At 40.8% G+C, this 19,617-nt stretch overlaps 1 protein-coding gene across 1 annotated transcript in view; it reads right to left on the bottom strand.

The window, feature by feature from the left end:
• alka (alkaliphile) overlaps positions 1-19,617 on the bottom strand; it is a 152,550-nt gene that overhangs the window by 113,325 nt on the left and 19,608 nt on the right. Inside the window, exon 2 of the mRNA XM_065235792.1 lies at positions 15,563-16,141. Coding sequence (XP_065091864.1) covers positions 15,563-15,624 — 62 coding nt within the window. The 5' untranslated portion in view covers positions 15,625-16,141. The remainder of the gene's footprint in view (positions 1-15,562; positions 16,142-19,617) is intronic.

Below are 19,617 nucleotides of genomic sequence, written 5' to 3'. Positions count from 1 at the left end.
GTAGATGAGGCATTGTTCTACGAAAAATTGAAGAATGGAATTTTTTTTATTAGATCCATAGGCCAAAGTTAGTGCTTTTTCCCTTATTTTTTACAGCATTCTCTTCTGATTGGGATGCTAAGAATTAAACAAATTATTACTGTCAACTCTCCCTTACTCGATCTCTCCTTAACTCGATTCTCCCTAACTCGATGGAAATCCAGGGGCCTCATTTCGCAAGTCGAAACAAACCACCTAGCCCAAAGCGACTAGGCTACTATAAATTGATTCCGTAAAACCTGAAAATGTTACGTTGGTGATTAAAAGTGCACAACTAGCATTATAAAATTGAAATTGTCACTGTAAGACGCTTCTGATCAAAAGGCTTACCTAGATTTAAACTATCTAGGAACGGATGCGCATAATAGTGTGAACCAATGATATATTCGCTCATGAATGGAATCCAAAAACATAAATTATCAGCTCAGTTGCGTTCTTTGAATTTTAGCGTGCACCTTTTCAAATAAATATTTTGGAATTTGTGAAAATCAATATGTTGTTGATGAAATACAAATAAAAATGATCAATGGAAAATTGCAACACTAACCGTCGAAAATTAGCAATCAAAACTTACCTCGAATATATCTTTAATTTGAAATGGTGTGGGAGACAGATCTCAACGCATAACCAAACAAAATGTGCAACTAACACTGTATTAGAATTCAAATAGTGCATATGCAATCAATTATTCGCTTTTATCTTATTTTTGTTTTGTTAAATATACTTAAATTAATTACTTTCATATAGGGGAATTTACGTTTTCTCGGCAACCTCAGCAGCGACCTTCTTTCTATAGCCTTTTTCTCTATGGAACGCACACATATGCAGTATTGGTTTGTTTACAATCTTTTGCTGCCGGCTGCTCTAACAATTTCAGTCGAAAGAATTGTCAAAAACTGTTTTGAAACGCTTTTACAAAGTTGCAATCTTCTCTAGTGAGAGCGAGTATTGTCGGCAACCAGTTTTTCTTCGGCAACCGTTCCATTTGAACTGCATGTAAATCTGCTGTTCTATTATCGGCAACTCGAAATCAGCTACAATATGTAGTGCGTGTGTTTCATTTCAAGAAAACCCTGCTAGATTGCTTTTTCTCAGTGGTAAAAATATAGTCAAATTGAAGCTGAAAGCATAGAGAATTGTTTGCATGCATTCAGCGAACTGTTTTCGTAAGAAAATCCAGTGAAAATAGTGTTTCAATTTGGGTTGCCGAAAATAGTCTGTCATGCCGAAGCCGTCATTTCCCCTAGCTAAGTTTAATGCATATGCTACTTTATAATCAGAAAAATAAAATTTCTTATTAGCGAGTGCAATGTAAACGGCAATATTTGAGAATTATAACAAACTTTGTAACAAATATATTTAACCACCCTCCGTTTACGTCAGTGTAGCAAAAGCGCAGAGAGTGTGAGGTGTTGGGAACACACGATTTATTTTTAACTCAGTTGCCGGCGCCAGCGAACTAAGAAGGCTCTGCCTGGCATACACAAAAGGTTAGCTTGCATCTACTCTTTATTCAACAGTAGATTTTGACGAGATGGTAAAGGCACTAGATTTCCCACTAGTCAAGATTGTTAAACGTCTGTGTTCGAATCCCTGTGGCAGCTATATATAGAGGCTTTTTGTGTTTGTAAAGCAGGCTAAAAGGAGAAAGAGAGAGAGAGGGGTACTGGGTGGGGGGGGGGGGTCCACTACACCACCGGCGCCGCTGAAAATTTCTTATGCTTAATATTCTGATGCTTCCATTTCCTCGCCGTTTTTGATTACCAAGTAGTCGAGAAACAGCTGATGGCTCATCCCAGTAATTTCTGGAAATCAGAAAATACCAAGGGGTACTCAACTCTGCACATCTCAATCTGTGCCGAGTTATTTTATCTGTTCTGAAAGCTGTGCCCAGCATTGTGCTGAATGTGCCGAAGTGTGGCAATCAATCTGTCGGTCTCAGTACCCTATGAGTTTGGCAACCCTGCAGTTATGACTTTTGAGATTATTTGTTTATCTTGTCAAGTTAAACTAGTTATTTGTGTGCATATTACATAGTATTGCGAGGGTAATCATTGTGCTTGTAGTAAAATTAGTAAAACGAGCATCAAATAACACGCATGTGAGTCTTTTTTGTAGAACATTAATTCCTCTGGGTTCAATGATGCCAAACAATGAGAAGATTGACAAGCGCTAGATCGTCGGCCACTGCTGGAACTGTTAGCCAGTATACGCTAACTATTGTCAACCTCAAAGTTCTGCCCCTTCACGGGTGACTGGTGGCAGAAGTTGACCATCCATGGGAAGAAAGTTCTGTACCGGGTGTCAATCCTGTATCATAAGTACTCAACCAGCAAGTGGAAGGTGAGCCTCTACATCAGCGCTGCCCAACGCGTAGCTTGCGGGTTGGACGTGGTTTCTGGATGTCAACAATGGCATCATTCTAGTCCAATTTTATTCATAATTGTGAATTTCAGCCTAGCATGAATGAGGAAGAAACGAAATGCAGCTGTAACATGTTTATTGAAAATAGATACAGCCATTAAAAAAGCAAGTTTTGAAATGTTGGGCAGGTCTGCTCTACATTATCGTCGTGCTACTTGGGCAATGCTGTTGAATCCCCTAATAAATAAACAGGAGTTCCAAACCTGGCGAGATTCTTCATTAACAAATTTAAAATTTACTAGCATTGCTCTTCTCCTCTTCTTTCTCATGGCTCTCCACTTCTTACTTTTAATCCGTTCATCCACATCTTCCATCGACTAATGTACATCAACAACCAAATGATGGTAGGGTAGAGCGCTACTTCGTCGTAATCGCCCATTTCCGTTCTATCGATCAGAAAAGATCAATAATATCAATGATTTCACCGTGCACAAATCAAAATTATGTTTGGTCCGATGCGTTAGTTCATTAGCTACAACATGAATCCTATTAGAGCGCATTGTATGAATATTTACGCTCATTGTTCTCAAAACAAAAGAAGCGCTCCCTGCGAATCCCCTTTTTCTACGTTTATCCGTAGGACGAAGAAAATCTAATGCCGTTTCAATGCGTTAGGACGGAATTGAAACTCGTAGAACGAATTTAGAATCAAGAAGCAGTATTAGATTTCAAACAATATCTCAACAATTTGTGGCTTTTTATCAAATCCAACGGTACGTATAGAAAGGTGAATAAATTTAGGAGTCATCTTTGACAGAAATATTCCATTTTTAGTTTAAACTCGTTCAGGAAATAGAGGTAAAGTGCGCGTTGTGCTTAGTAGGACGGAAATTAGATCAAAAACCCTACAGGATGTTGCCAACGTTTGATTACTTATTCCTTTTTAGTCTCTGCTTGTTGTTCCTTCATATTTTTCATCCTTGCTTGGTCTTGCCAGAATTGCATATTTATCGCCCTGAAATTGCTGGCGGTTCCGATTGCGTTTATTTATACCACGGTTCATATTGGGTTCGTTACCTCCGGTGTGGTTAATGTTGCTAATACCAGCCTCCACAGTCAATCGAAACTCCGAGATCGTTCAGTCCATAGAATAAGCTGTACGGCTGACTGATTGGTGGAACATCAGTCGTACCGAGTTGGTCTCCGGGAGAAACTGCTGCGGTTGCAGATGCTTCTACAGAATGACAGGATCGTTCTACACCGAATTCTTGTTGACACCACACATCAATGCTGCAATTGGAACTGGTTTCTGCAATTCTTCAATTGGCATTCGGACCGGATCCTATTGCCATGTTAAGTTAATCCGTAAGCAGGCCTATTCGGCGTGTTTGGTTTTCCCCCAAACATAAATCCTTTCGATACATTAGGACATATATAATCCCACTGCGTCCTAGCAAGAAGTACGGTCGACTTGTTTCGCGCTCCGTTGTTTTGGAAGTTTTTTCGGTATTCGCTTGATATAATTTATCAGTTTTTTCTCACTAAGTGACTCCTGGCATAGTTCCCGGTAAATTGATCGAAAAGTGAGTTTTTTTTAGTAGAAAGTGTCATTTTCGGAAAGATTAATCCGTGCTATTGGAAATTCGCAAACAAATTTGGGCATCATCGTTGCGTGGTCACGCATACGCGCTTACGCATACCCACGAACGTATCATCATCATCGAGTGTGAGCACCCGTTTCTACATCTACATCGTTCATCAATCATCGTGCGCCTGTGTGCGCTGAGTGCCGCGCCTCGATCAAGTGCACCACAGCGAAGGTCATCCACGCTGCGCGTCGCTTCCCAGCCATCGGTGTAAACGCCTACACATATAACGCTCGGTGGTAGTAGTATAGGATTATCAGATAAGTTTTTGCTTTTTCTTGTTTCTTTTACTCCCCCATTAGTTAAATTTTCATTTTGTATTTCTGTGTTTGTAGTGTTTTCTGTGTATTGTGTCTGTGCGTTCAGTGGGAGAGCGTTTTGCGCTCCCACTAGTTGAACAAAATGGATGTTTTGTCAGAAGACGACATGGATGACCATTCATCTCAGAATAATGATGATGTCATCCCTGGTTCGTCGTCTCAGTCTGTCAATGGGCAGGATGAGAAAAGCACCAGATTGCGGGCCTACCCGAATGACTCGACTGGCCCATGGGTTGTCTATTTTCAGCCCAAAAACAAACCCTTGAATGTTGTTCAGATATCTGATGATCTGACAAAGCGATTCTCTGCCGTGACCGAAATAACGAAGGTTAGGCACAACAAACTTCGTGTGACCGTCGCTAACCTGAAACAGGCCAATGAAATTGCTGTTTCCCAATTTTTCACACTGGAATATAAGGTGTACATTCCAGCCTCTGATGTGGAGATCGAAGGCGTGGTCACTGAGGCGAGTCTGAACCCCGAGATACTGGAGAAGCAAGCGGTTGGCCGATTCAAGAACCCCTTGCTTCCTCCGGTAAAGATACTGGTCGTTCATAGAATGAAGTCAGTATCGCTCAGCGAGGGTAAAAAGAGTTTTACCCCCACAGACTCGTTTCGGGTGACCTTTTCTGGATCTGCCCTTCCTCAATACATCGAGCTGGGAAAACTTCGTCTTCCTGTGCGGTTGTTTGTACCTCGGGTCATGAACTGCCAGCATTGTAAGCGGTTGGGACATACGGCCTCCCACTGCGGCAACAAGGCACGCTGCTCCAAATGCGGGGAGAAGCATGAGGATGGCGCCTGCGCAGCTACTGCACCAAAATGCGTGTACTGCAACGGAACTCCTCCTCATGCTCTCTCGTCGTGCCCGGCGTACAAACAGCTCGGGGACAAAATGAAACGCTCCCTTAAGGAACGTTCCAGGCGGTCTTTTGCAGAAATGCTTAAGACAGCCACGCCATCGACCAATGACAAAAATCCCTTTTCTCTTTTGTCAGATGACGAGACTGACTCTGACTTGGCTGAGGAGGGAACTTCTTTCAGTTTTCCGGAAGGTTCTGCACGGAAACGAAAGCGCATCCGTTCGCGGATTGTTGCAAATAAAGAACCCCAAATCAGCTTGCCTAAATCAAGGAGTGGTGGAAAAAAGGAGACTTCTACTCCTCCTGGATTCCGCAGAACTGACTATACCCAGGATTTTCCACCACTTCCGGGGACATCCAAAACCCCTGATGCCCCAATTTTAAGAACAGAAACCCCTTCTTCATCTGGGTTGTTCTCATTTGATGACATTGTGGACGGTATTCTCAAATACCTCAACATTTCTGATCCTCTGAAAAGCATTGTCCTCACATTGCTTCCCACTGTGAAATCCTTCTTGAAGCAATTGACTTCAAAATGGCCCCTTCTTGCAGCTATCATCTCCTTCGATGGATAATTTTCCAAACGAGGTCGGGGATTTGATCACTGTTCTACAGTGGAATTGTCGAAGTCTTATTCCGAAATTAGATTCGTTCAAGTATTTAGTCCATAACAATAATTGCGATGCATTTGCCCTCTGTGAAACATGGCTCTCTTCAGAAATTGATCTCCCTTTTTACGATTTTAACATTATTCGATTGGATCGTGAGGATTCACGTGGAGGAGGGGTACTTTTGGGGATCAAAAAGTGCCATTCCTTCTATAGAGTGAATCTTCCCGAATTCCCCGGTATTGAAGTTGTCGCATGTCAGGCTACCATTAAAGGTAAGAGCCTTTGTATTGCTTCTGTATATATTGCTCCTAGAGTCTCTGTTAATCGCAAACAACTTTTCGACATATGTGCGGTACTTCCCGCTCCATGGTTGATCATGGGAGAACTTAACTCCCACGGTACAGGCTGGGGGGAACTGTACGATGATAACCGTTCTACTTTGATTTATGATCTCTGTGACAACTTCAACATGACAATCCTTAACAATGGAGAAGTAACACGTTTGGCTGGTCCATCCTCGAATGGTAGCAGATTAGACCTCACCTTTTGCTCCAATTCACTATCGTTGGATTGCACTTGGCATGTAATCCAGGATCCGCACGGTAGTGATCATTTGCCGATCAAAATTTCGATTGCCAGTGGGTTCAACTCGTCAGAATCCGTTAACGTCGCGTATGATCTAACCCGTAACATCGATTGGACTAAGTTCCAATCCGCGATAGACGATACAGTATCGTCAGTGGAAGAGCTTCCGCCGTTGGAGGAATATAATTTCCTCTCTAATCTCATCATCGACAGCGCACTTCAAGCTCAAACACGACCGGTGCCGCGATCGTCTATTCGTAAGAAAACACCATCGCTCTGGTGGGATCAACAATGCACGGAGGTTTACCGTAAAAAGTCCGACGCGTTTAAACTTTTTCGGAAACGCGGAACACGCGAGCATTTCGACGCATACACATCTCTTGAACGCGAACTCAAGAGCCTCATCAAGGCCAAAAAAACGGAGTTACTGGCGGCAGTTTGTAGACGGATTGTCGCGCGAAACGTCTATGAATACGCTTTGGAGTACGGCGCGAAGAATGCGTAACCGGTCTACTAACAACGAAAGCGAGGATTGCTCGGATTAATGGATTCTTAAATTCGCGCGAAAAGTGTGTCCAGATTCCGTGCCGTCGCAGTTGATTCCTCACGAAACCGCGAATTCGGTAGACGAAATCAGTCAGCCTTTTTCAATGGTCGAACTTTCACTCGCTCTCCTTTCGTGTGGCAATTCTGCCCCGGGATCTGATAGAATCAAGTTCAACTTGCTGAAAAACCTCCCAGACGTCGCTAAGAGGCGCATGTTGAACTTGTACAATCAGTTCTTGGAGCTCAATATTGTTCCCGACGATTGGAGACGAGTAAGGGTGATAGCCATTAAAAAGCCTGATAAACCCGCGTCGGATCACAATTCGTATCGGCCCATCGCGATGCTGTCGTGTATTCGGAAATTGATGGAGAAAATTATCCTTTTTCGCCTCGACAAATGGGTTGAGACGAACCACCTTCTTTCAGATACTCAATTTGGTTTCCGTAGGGGTAAGGGAACGAACGACTGTCTCGCGTTGCTTTCCTCGGAAATTCAGTTAGGTTTTGCTAAGAAAGAGCAAATGGCTTCTGTGTTCTTGGATATCAAGGGGGCTTTTGATTCAGTATCCGTTGAAGTTCTTTCAGAGAAACTCCACGTTTGTGGATTGTCTCCATTAATTAATAATTTTTTGTACAATTTGCTGTCAGAAAAACATATGAGCTTTTCTCATGGAAACTCTACAGCTTTTCGATTTAGCTACATGGGTCTCCCACAAGGCTCATGTTTAAGCCCCCTTTTGTACAATTTCTACGTTAGAGAAATTGACAATTGTCTTAGTGACAATTGCACGTTGAGACAACTTGCAGATGATGGCGTAGTGTCTATCACAGGGCCAAAAGAGGTTGACCTGCAAGGACCCTTACAGGATACCTTGGACAATTTGTCTACTTGGGCTATTCAGCTAGGTATCGAATTCTCCACGGAGAAAACTGAGTTGGTCGTTTTTTCTAGGAAGCATAGCCCAGCACAACCGAAGCTTCAACTTTTGGGTAAACCGATCACTCATTCCATGTCTTTTAAATATCTCGGGGTCTGGTTCGATTCCAAATGCACCTGGAGATCCCACATTGAGTATCTGAGAAGAAAATGCCAACTAAGGATCAATTTCCTTCGATCAATTACCGGAACGTGGTGGGGAGCCCATCCACAAGATCTTCTGACGTTGTACCGGACAACGATTTTATCGGTTTTAGAGTACGGCAGTTTTTGCTTCCAGTCGGCAGCTAAAACGCACATCATCAAGCTGGAACGGATCCAGTATCGTTGTCTTCGTATCGCGTTAGGATGCATGCACTCGACTCATACTATGAGTCTCGAAGTGCTGGCGGGCATGTTGCCACTATCCGTCCGTTTTTCAGAGTTATCTCTGAGGCTCCTCACCCGTTGCGAAGTAATGAATCCACTGGTGATCGAAAATTTTGAGAAGCTTCTGGAGCTAAATCCTCAAACATGTTTTATGACTTTATACTACCTATATTTAACACAGGATGTCAGCCCTTCAAGAAATATTCCCAATCGTGTAATCTTCTCCGATTTCGGCAATTCAGTGAATTTTGATTTATCTATGACACAGGAAATCCGCGGAATTCCAGAGCATCATCGTCCAATGATTGCTCCGTCATTATACGCTGCAAAGTTTGGCCATATTGATTCTGCAAGAACGTTTTTCACAGATGGATCTCTAATAGAGGAGTCCGCTGGTTTTGGTGTATTTAATGAATTTCATAGCGCCTCTCGAAAACTTGAAGCTCCTTGTTCTGTGTAAAGGGTGTCCACGATGAAATTGCCACACACAAAATTGATTCGCAAAATTCGAGTTTTCATCCGATTGCCATTAAATTTTCAGGGATTGAGAAATAACTATTAAACTTCATTTTACCATTTTACTCGTATTTTATTTACAGTCCATACGCAAATGCCCGCACCTTGGCCTTAACCCCGGCCATAAGATTCTGCACAACCTGTGAATCAACCGTTTTTTGCATGTAAACCCATACTTTCTTCAGTTCCTCGACTGTCTTCACTACCTTAGGTCGTTTAAGAAGGTGCTGCTTCATAATCGCCCAGTACTTCTCGATGGGGCGGAGTTCCGGAGTGTTGGGAGGGTTGAACATTTTCGGCACGAAATTGACCTTATTGTCCGCATACCACTTCAGCACGTCCTTGGAGTAGTGGCATGAGGCCAAATCCAGCCAGAAGATTGTTGGGACGTTGTGGGCCTTCAGGAGAGGAAGCAGCCGCTTCTGGAGGCACTCTTTTATGTACACCTGTCCGTTCATCGTGTCCTGGATCACGAAAGGCGCACTCCGCTTCCCGCACGTGCAGATGGCTTGCCAAACCAGGAATTTCTTCGCAAATTTGGACATCTTCTGAGTGCGGACATGCTCCGGAACGCTGAACTTATCCTTGGCCGTGAAAAACAGGTTGCCGGGGATCTGTTTGAAGTCGGCCTTCACATATGTTTCGTCGTCCATGATGCAGCATTCAACTTTCGTCAGCATGTTGAGGTACAACTTCCTGGCACGGGTTTTGGCGGACTTGTTCTGCTTCTCGTCGCGATTAGGGGCCTTTTGTACCTTGAACGTTCGAAGCCCAGCCTTAGTTTTGGCCTTCTGGACAAAACTTCGGCTTAGGTGCAGCTTCTTAGCCACATCCCTAACGGAGGCGTTTGGATTTCGGTTGAAGGCCCCAACTACGCGGTTGTGATTTTTGGTGTTGTACGGAATACTTTTTCCTTCACTTCTGGGCTTCCGATCGGTGGTCAACCGTTCCTCGAACCGCTTAATCATTCGCGACACCGTGGAATTCGCGATTCCCAACGTTTTAGCGATGGAACGATGCGAGAGATCCTTGTTCTCGTGATGAATGAGCAAGATTTTATCACGCACGAGCTGTTCTTTCGACTCCATTTCCGCGAGTTTTGATCACAGGACTTTAAAACTTGCAGGATGTAAATAATGCACTATGAACTAAATCCACCCAAATTTTCATTAAATTCTACCCAACGGTTAAAAAGTTAGAGCAATTTCATAGTGTGGCAATTTCATCGTGGACACCCTTTATGTGGCTGAACTGGCAGCAATTCACTACACTTTGGAAACTATTGCTTCACTTCTTCCAGACCACTATTTTATTTTTACGGATAGTCTCAGTTCTGTCGAGGCTATCCGTTCCATTAGGCCGGTAAAGCACTTCTCGTATTTTCTCTTGAAAATACGAGAACTGCTTAGTGCTTTATCCGTGCGCTCTTTCATCATCACCTTCGCGTGGGTCCCTTCGCATTGCTCAATTTTGGGCAATGAGAAGGCGGATTCACTTGCGAAGGTGGGCGCTATGGAAGGCGACATTTATGATCGACAGATCGCCTATAGTGAATTTTTCTCTATTTATCGTCAGCAGTCGCTCGTTAGCTGGCAACATCAATGGAGTGAAGGGAGCTTGGGACGATGGCTACATTCAATTATCCCTAAGGTGTCGAAGTTTGCATGGTTCAAAGGGTTGGACTTGAGTCGAGACTTCATACGCGTGATGTCTCGTCTCATGTCCAATCACTATTGTCTAAACGCTCACTTGTTCCGTGTGGGGTTGGGAGACAGCAATCTCTGTGAATGTGGACAAGGTTACCAGGACGCTGATCACATCCTTTGGTCTTGTGCGGAGTATCGTGGAGTCAGATCACATTTTTATGATTCCCTTCGGGCTCGAGGTAGACAACCTAATGTTCCAGTTCGGGATATTTTGGCTAGACGCGATCTGGAGTTTATGAAACTCATATATGTTTACTTTAAGGATATTAACCTTAGATTGTAAGTTTGATTAACCTTGTGCTTAGTTTGTATTTTGTACGTCTGGGGGGTTTTTTTTTTCAATGTTTGTTTTCAAGATGAATAGAAATAATTTCATGCTTTAGGATTAATTAAATAGTTATATCGTAAACCACATTTAAAACCTCCTTCTTCCCTTTTCCCATCCAAAAAATTGTAAATCTCCACTAACCTCGAGACGACCGCGAGTACTCGGTCCAGTTCCTTTAACTTTAAATATAAGACAGTAACAATGTATAACGCAAAGGATAACTCGGCTCTGTAAAGTTTATTCGATTGAGCCTGTACAAATAAAGTAATAACAAAAAAAAATTAGGACATATAAATTCAAGGAAATTTCTGATCCTTTAAATAAGTTCCGGGAATTCTCGAAAACTTCAGTTAAGATCCGAGAGGTTTATGAAAATTTTGGATCGAGGTAGGCCGTGCATTGAAACTGACGTGTTTTGAATTTGCTGCTGCTTTTTTTCCGAGATGTTTATTGAAAATTTAGTGCAATAAGTCCTTTAGCTGGTGCATTTTCGACACTTGAAAACTTTTTCAATAATTTCGCGTGTGTTTTTTAGTGCTGTGTTTGTTTATTTAAAAAAAAAATGGATTGAAAGAGTTTTTAAGATTACCGCGAGTGAACAAACCGGGTTTTTTCTTCCTTCGCCACCACAGTGAAACGTTGCGAAAAAGCAGATCTCCGCTGAATTTTCTAATGTACGCTGTTGAATCGTGTCCGTTTGGGTTTAGTTACAAGTGCATAACGATCCGGAAGCCAGAAGTTACAAAATAAGTCCAGGAGGTAACGGTGATATCCAGTGGAAGTATATCCAGTGGCGTGTATCTATCGGAACCACTCACAACGAAGGATTCGAGCGAGGAGGCAATTGATTTGCTTGCTTGCGGTTCCAGCTCAATGCAAGGCTGGTGGATCAGCCAGGAGTAGTAGTTTCTAGTGAAAGAAATGATCACTTCACTAAACATAACCACGAGCAATGACAAGAAACTGCATCCAAAACCCCATGATAAACAAGGACCGGCTGCATCCAATGAAACTTTTAAGCGCAATAAAATCATTACTAACATAGGAAAAAAAATCGGTAAGATCCTTCCATTGCATTATTTTATGATTCTTCAATATTGTACAAATATTTACACATTACACACAACTACACATAGTAACTCGGAGCGTTTGGCATGGTATGTCCACGCATCCTTCCACCCCTGTAGATTCAAGAAATGTTCCCATTCATTTCCAAGAATCATCTTTGCGGCAAATACAACGCAGTAGGCCTGGCCGTATTGATGTTTATATCATATCCCAGATGTGCTGTAAACATCAATTAGACAAGAAAAATGATTAGACCTCATCTAACCTAATCATTTTCCAGGATGCTTTCTCGTACTGGCTGCGTTTGTCTTAGATTAGATTAGATTAGATTAGAGCATTTGGAACGACACTTCAGGATTATCCCATTTTTAACCAAATCACTCCTAAAATTTTCAACGTGCACAAAATTTCAATCCATCCTATCTATTCTTTCTATTCCCATCTTATCCCTTCTGCATGCACACAAATCATCAAGCAAGCCGTGCAGTTTTCAGGTCGATCGCGAAGCACTGTCAGTTTTCAACGATCTCGATAATAAACATGGTGTTAAAAAATGTGATACGCGTTGAGTCGTTCAAGGTGGCGATTGTCCTGGCGAAGCTGGTAGAAATGATCAAAGTTGAAACGTGAAGGAATGAACATCCACGTATATCTATGCTGAAGGCCATGGATGAAGTGATTTCTTGATTGGATTCCCGGGGGAGCTTCAATTAAAATAGATGACGGACCATAATCGGCCGCGGGCGCAAATACATCAAGCGCGTCATAGAGGAGACAAAAAAAAAATTAAAAATTAGAACATCTTAAATAAGAAGCAGTAAAAATCGTTGAACTGTTTATTTTTTAATCTGAATTTGAAAGAATTAATGAAACAGACTCGATTCAGTCCGGTAATGAAAAGAATCATAAAACTGAAACTGAACCCCACATTTTTAAACGTTGAATGTGTAAATTCACAGATTTTGAGTGGTGGCAGAATTGCACGAATCCGACGATATATCTCGTTCTCTCCTTTGTGGAGAGTCGATCGAATATTTTTAGGGCAGGGGGATGAGCAGGATGATCAGTGAACCGGGAAATCAGGCAAAAGCCGGAAATTTCAATGACAAATCGGTGAAAAAAATACTTAATCTATTTTTCAGAAAAAAGGATTTTGGGGCTTCGAAAAGTTTTAAGATTCTTGGACCAGACTAAACTTTTTTGGAATTTTGAGTAGACTTTAGATTTTAGAATGGATATCAGGGATAACAAGTTATTTTAGATGATATTAAAGGTAGTTTTAGAAAGCGCTCTAAGAGATTTTAGACTTTTACTCCTAGTAACTTTTGTGAGTTTAAATTCAGGGTAGAATTTTTAAGTAAATCTGTGGAGAATTGAAAATCGGTTGTGAAGATCACAGTTTCGGGACCGAATCGAGTTTTCCAGCCTCGGAGACGGCTACACGAATCCGCGATGCTTCTATTCCTGCAGCTCCTGTCACTTCTGCTGACTTTCACAAATTTCGTTTGCGTGTTTAGAATTAAAGGTTTTTGCCAGCTGTCACCATCCAAACATTATTTTTCACTGAGCATTGACTAAAATGGCTACTTTGATGTTTTTCTTTCGTACTGTTTCATTTCAGTTGCACGCATCCCAATGACAATTTAAAGCACCCTCGTATCCAATGCAATCCCATTAGGAATCCCATATATATATATTTTTTTTTTATCCTTACTCTATTTTCGTCAAGGCGACAAATTCAAAAAAATTCTTCAATTACATTATGTTTACAGGCAAGCATGGTAAAATAAAATTCATTTGAATGAGTGTCGTTCCCCCTGGATTAGAGAGGTTCATGAAAATTTTGAAAACGTAAAGGAAGTTACACGAATATTAGAAAATTGTAAGAACATTTTAAGAGAAGTTCTGTGTTTGTTATCGGCAGTTTCGAGAACTTTGGAAAAATAAAAAAATAAGAGATTTTCCGGTAGTTCCAAAATAATCAGGGAAGTTACGAGCACTACGAGAATGATCAGAGAACTTCAAAACAGCCCATTAATTTTAGGAAAATTGCAAGAACTTTCAACGAGTTCCGAAGAATTATGGGATATTCCGAAGTACAATTCAGGAATGTTACGAAAACTTCAGGAACATTGTGGAATATTCAGGGATGTTTTATGAATATCAGTCAAATTGATACATAAACATTTTTCGATTTTAGTCAAAAAAAAAAAAAGAAAAATAATTAAAATAGTGAATACCGATAAATACCGAATTTTTAATCATTTGATACCGATAATCATGAAAACAAACTGGGAACGCTGCCTGCAACCTCAATCATTCCCGAAAAAGATCCCCTTCTTCCGGATGCTTCTGGAACTGCACCATCAAACAATGCAGGAATGTACGGTTGAATTAAATTTTTCGAAGAGATGACCCTGTCGCCGAATAAAATCGCGTCCACTAAATGACAGTTTCAGTGGTTTGCTGTCGGTCGGTACTGACGCAAGTTATTCCAATCGTCATCTATTCGCAAGGTCTGGAGAAGGCTCGTCTGTTTTCAGACTGTTTTGACAATGTTTTATGAATTCGAGGACCACGCTCACTTCACTCTTCTCCACCAGATGCTCAGTCGTTGATGGTACCCGTTCAGCCGGACGTGCTGGTTCTTCTAAAGAACTAAATTTTACTAAAATCGACTTCCCTTCGGTCGTTAGCATCGCTTGAATTTTTCATCCTATTTCGTTTATCCTTCGAGATATCCTTGTCATAAATTTGGCTTTTATTCACTATGAGCATCCATCTTTTAAGTTCAATTTGTAAACAGAGGAGATTTTATGATACTTACACTTTAAAAAATCTAAAAGGAACAAGGCTTTTTGCTCTCATTTAAAACCTAATGGTAATGATTTTTAGTATTTTATGAAGACATTAATAAAAAATCGCTAATGAAATTTATGATTGATTTATAGAACAGTTTTATGGTGGGATTGAGAGCTACTTCAAATTTAATTTTAAAACAAGACAGGTAAAAGGTTTTTTAAACAACAAACAGGTAAACTACTAATCAGGAACGTTTTACACTGTGAAATGCTGTATTTGAACTAAAAAGATTGTTCATTCCTATTATAAAACCATCGTAAATCAGAGTGGATGCCAAATTATTGCAGAATTGTTACTTGGGCGGTGCCACTGAGATAGCAAGTTTGTCCATAAATCGTTTATTTTTTATTTAAATAAACTAATGGTGAAAGGTTCATCCTAACCTGAACAGAAAGATCACTTTTCCCATTATGATTCCCATATAAACTTCAAAGGGCCAGTGCAGCATGAGACCGCAACCAAATGAGCTCAAATTTAAGGAAAATGATCAGGTCCTGATTTAGAATCGATTGAGCGGGGTGGAGCGAAATCGACATTTTGAGGTGGATCAAAATATCGGTTTCGCTGTTCTGCAGCCTCAATGTGTTTGCTTGATATTCAGCAGAGTGTCAGGGCATTATTCGAAAACCGTTACATGAGACAAATAAAAATCAGAATTGAGGAAAACATTTGAAAGGGCTGAAACAATAAAAACAAATCTGAGTTCTACTCGGATCACCGCTTCCATTCGGTTGATCCGGACGCACTCAATCGTACGCCGGGTTATATACATAAGAGAAGTAAGCAAGGTTACACAACTTACCCCAGGAGAAGCAGGGCGACTCCTCCAAAAATAACCGACGCATTCCGGTTGGCTGTGACCATGCTGTTGTAATGCTGACAGCCGTTTCCCGACACAAGGTGCAGGCAGTAGAAGGGGTGGTGGCGACAATCTCTCGGGATCCGGAAAAGTAGGTGTTGTCGGCTGTTACGGTGCTAGTGGTCGAGGTGGTCCTAGTCGTCGCACTAGCGCGTATAATCATCGCATAATGGTTTGATTAATTAACAGGGCAGATTAAGTTACGCTATTATTTTTTTCCGTTTTTCTCACACTCTTGGAACCCTTTCTCTACACCACCGAAACTACCACTTTTCAATCCACTGGAAGTAGTTTTCTACCACCGTCGAACCATCGGCACCGAAATTCGTTCATTGCGTAAATATTTTGGAACTACACCACCTTCAACATTCGCTGCTTTTCTTCCCCTTATCGCACTTGTTTCCCTTTTTTTTTCTCTCCGACGACAGGAATCAGCAAACACTTTTCTCTTAGTCGGTTGATAGTCGCCTCGTTTCACACCGGAATGTTTTTATCGCACGCCGACACTGCGCTCGGAAAGGGCTAACAATGATTAATGATAGTGTTTTTTAGAGATGGCCACAATTGACCACTTAGGTGAACGGGTCAGAACCGGTTCATGAATATAGGTGATCCGAACTTTATCAACGGTTCTTCGGAACAGTTTAACCTACACACTTAGAAATTGCTAATTTTACTCGTGATGGAATCCATCTTTGACAAAAAGGATGAGACGTATACAAACATGTCATGTAACATTGAATGCTCAGAGACTGAAAAGTTCGTTAGTCAACGAAAAGTACATTTGATTGAGCTGAATTTCACGTCTGTTGTGACTGAATATTATGTCAAAATGGACGCTCGTATATGTTAGTCTCTGAGCACCTAAATTTACATGATTTTTTTCTAACTGTGTAGCCTTTGAGACGGTTCTCCATTTAACGCAGAATAATTTCATAAGAAACTCATTGTCATCAAATATTCATTGGCTAGTTGTCGAGGAGAACAGGTCTGGCACTGTGAAACTAATAATGCTACTAAGCCCTTTTTATGAGCCCACCAAGCATAACAAGTCATGTTTGATCATTTAATGGTTTGGTGAGCTCTGGTGAGCCGATGATCCGGTTCTTATGAATAATGAACGCTTTTGAATCATTTGAACGGATCCAGATCTGTTTGCCCATCTCTAGTGTATTTTGCGGTAAATTCACCAGCTAGTCAGAAGACTCCCCAGCACAAAATGTCTTTCGATCAACAGTATAAAAACGTGATTCCATTTAACGTTAAAACGAACACACGGATATTTTTTAGTTTAGTGATGCAGTGCGTTTGAGCCCTATTTGCGCAGATAAAACGTAATGATGTTTATAAAAAAAAAACAAAGATGCACACAAATCTACATCTCAATTTTGAAACAATTTTTGAAAACCTGAACACACATATTAGGAATGATCTGAGCTGCCAACTAAATTAAATGAGTTTCCTAGCCAAAATTGGTATACTGATTAATATGAAATGTTTCCAAGAAGCTGAAGCTCAATAAAAATGAAATTTATATTTCTAGGTAGGTACATCTGAAGCCGAATGGTGTGATGGATGCAATCGATTGGAGCAATTTGAGCACGCCGTAAAACGAACCGCCAAGTGACGTAGGCCAAGTTGAAAAATTGATTGCATCAAAAAGGACGACTACAACGTGCAGCTGAGTATCCTTTATGGGGGAGGAGTGAAATCGAGCCACTTTCGGTGTCAAGGGATTGCCCAGAAATTCCTCGAACGGAGGCTCGTTATTTTTCAGCACGATAGCGTGCATAATTTTTTTTTTCTATTGCCGTACTCTATTAAGTGCAGTCCGTTGGCGAGAAAAACGGCAAATAGATGTTTTCTTAATCTTTACGATTGGATAGGTGAAATAGAATGCGACAAGTTTCCCCGAGGAGCATATTATTTGGAAATTCAAGTAGCACATTTAATCTTTCCAGAAAGCGTATGCAATGTAAGTTGCGGAAACTTTCATAGTGTCTTGAAAGAAGCAATAAATTAACCTTCAGTATTCAATTGGAAAGAACCAAAAAGTTCAAAATTTGAAATGAATCCAAGTGACAAAACACGACAAAAACAGCGAAGTTCGCAACCGTCGGTGAAGATTCGCAAACAAGTTGCTTGGCGGAGATAATTTGAGAATTCCGGCGAGACGACAATCACGTGTCTCAAATCAACCCAGCGTAAGATAGCGGTGAGATAGCGAAAAATAATATTCAAGAGATAGAAAATCCAAGAGCAACAATCAAAAAACATGGAATAGAATTGCATCCACTCAATCATAATTATAAGCATCTCACTGGAAAAAGTCAAATGGTTGACATTGGAACTGCTGCTGCTGCTTATAAATCGAGTTGCGCGCGTCTCCACTAGTCGCGGTTTTGATCAGTAGTGACTGACAGTTTGTTGTGCACATATGTTCGGTCACCATTCATAACATCATCGCCGGGCAGATATTTGCATAATTTGTCCCAACGTCTGGTGCGCAACACTACTGCTCTGCTGAGATCTCACCGGGCGGAATTGCTCTTTTGTGATGATGCCTCTGGAAAGCGGCGGCAAAAGCATTCTATTTGCCATTAAATATGTGTACGGAGATTTTATTTATGACTCGGACGTTATGATGAGCTCTTTCCTACCGGTTCAAACGACAATACTCTATACAGCAGGGTTCATCGAGAAGAAAGGTCGGCAGATTTGTCGTTCGGTGTCTAGCATCAGGTAACGTTTACGACTTTGTTGTAGTTAGAGCAGAGCGATCGCTAAAGTCAAGCATGAAACATTAATTTATTCGTTAATTATTTGTACATAACTCTCTGTCTGTCCGGTGTGGACTTGACATTTTATTGGTATACTCGAATTATTTTACGATCCCAATGACACAATAAATGCTTTGCTTGTTGCCACGCACGCTGCAATGCGGGTGTGACGACATTTCCCATCAAGACTTTGTGACAGTCATGGTGTCGCCTGTTTCGAACTCTTGCCAATTGTAGTATATGCAATACAATTATTTACAAGCCAACGGAAAAATCCGTCACTTCATAATTAAACAGTTTCTAAATGTTAACTGACTTATTCCAAATAATTTATATGTTATGTGACTCAGTTCAATTTGGCTCCTTTCATTGTGTGACATTATATCGTTGAATTATAAAACTAGTAAACTAGTGCGGACAACTATAAGCTCTAACAAGATGGAAGTTCTGGCTGAATTATTGCCATTATAAAATATTCTTCAATGTATCTTATGCATTACAACCAAAAGAGTTTTCGAATACTTTATTCCATTTGTTGATATTTGTATAGATATGTTCTTAAATTGAGTAGATTTCTGGATTATCTGACTTGAATATTTTGCTCATGTTTTACCAATACAGTATATGTCTAAAGAACCGCTAATATTTAAAAGAAAAATTAGAAGGGTCTGTGCCTAGGGGCACGAACGGAAGCTTGACGTAGGACCGCTAGTGGACGGAACAAATGTGAACATTTAGTTCTTTTAATTGATCAATCAGCAATTATCTTATTCCGTTTTTTATTTGTTATCCTTTTTTTTATTTATTTTTTAACTAGTTCGTTTATTTGGTAGGCTCAATCGCGTTAGCTTTACGGAGCCGATAGTTCAAAATTCTTTGTTTATAACAAAATCCACTTAATTCTATGTCTAGTAGGAGTTGGGCCGAATACTCGCGGCTTACTCGAGGTTAGAGAGGTACATTGTCGAAGGATAGGATCAGGGGAGGAGCTTGGGGGCAAGGATTCGTTGTCTCATCAGAGTGTATCCGTTTTTTATTTGTAAGCGTGTCAAATTTGTAGTATTTATTTCAAAGAGAAAGTTGATGAAGAGAAGCCAAGAGACTGTCAACTTGAGTATTTTCGATTCATCTACCCGACTTTAAAAGGTGTATTTTGATTTTTTTTTTTGTTATTTATTTTGTTTTGTTCATTTTGGTATTAAAGTGTATTCAATTCAC

Source organism: Ochlerotatus camptorhynchus, unplaced genomic scaffold, assembly GCF_037179485.1.
Source record: "Ochlerotatus camptorhynchus isolate MF236.1 unplaced genomic scaffold, CSIRO-AGI_Acam_v1.1 ptg000503l, whole genome shotgun sequence".
Lineage (NCBI taxonomy): Eukaryota > Metazoa > Arthropoda > Insecta > Diptera > Culicidae > Ochlerotatus > Ochlerotatus camptorhynchus.
The sequence above is the reverse complement of the archived record's forward strand: the minus strand, read 5'-3'. Positions and strand labels throughout refer to the sequence as shown.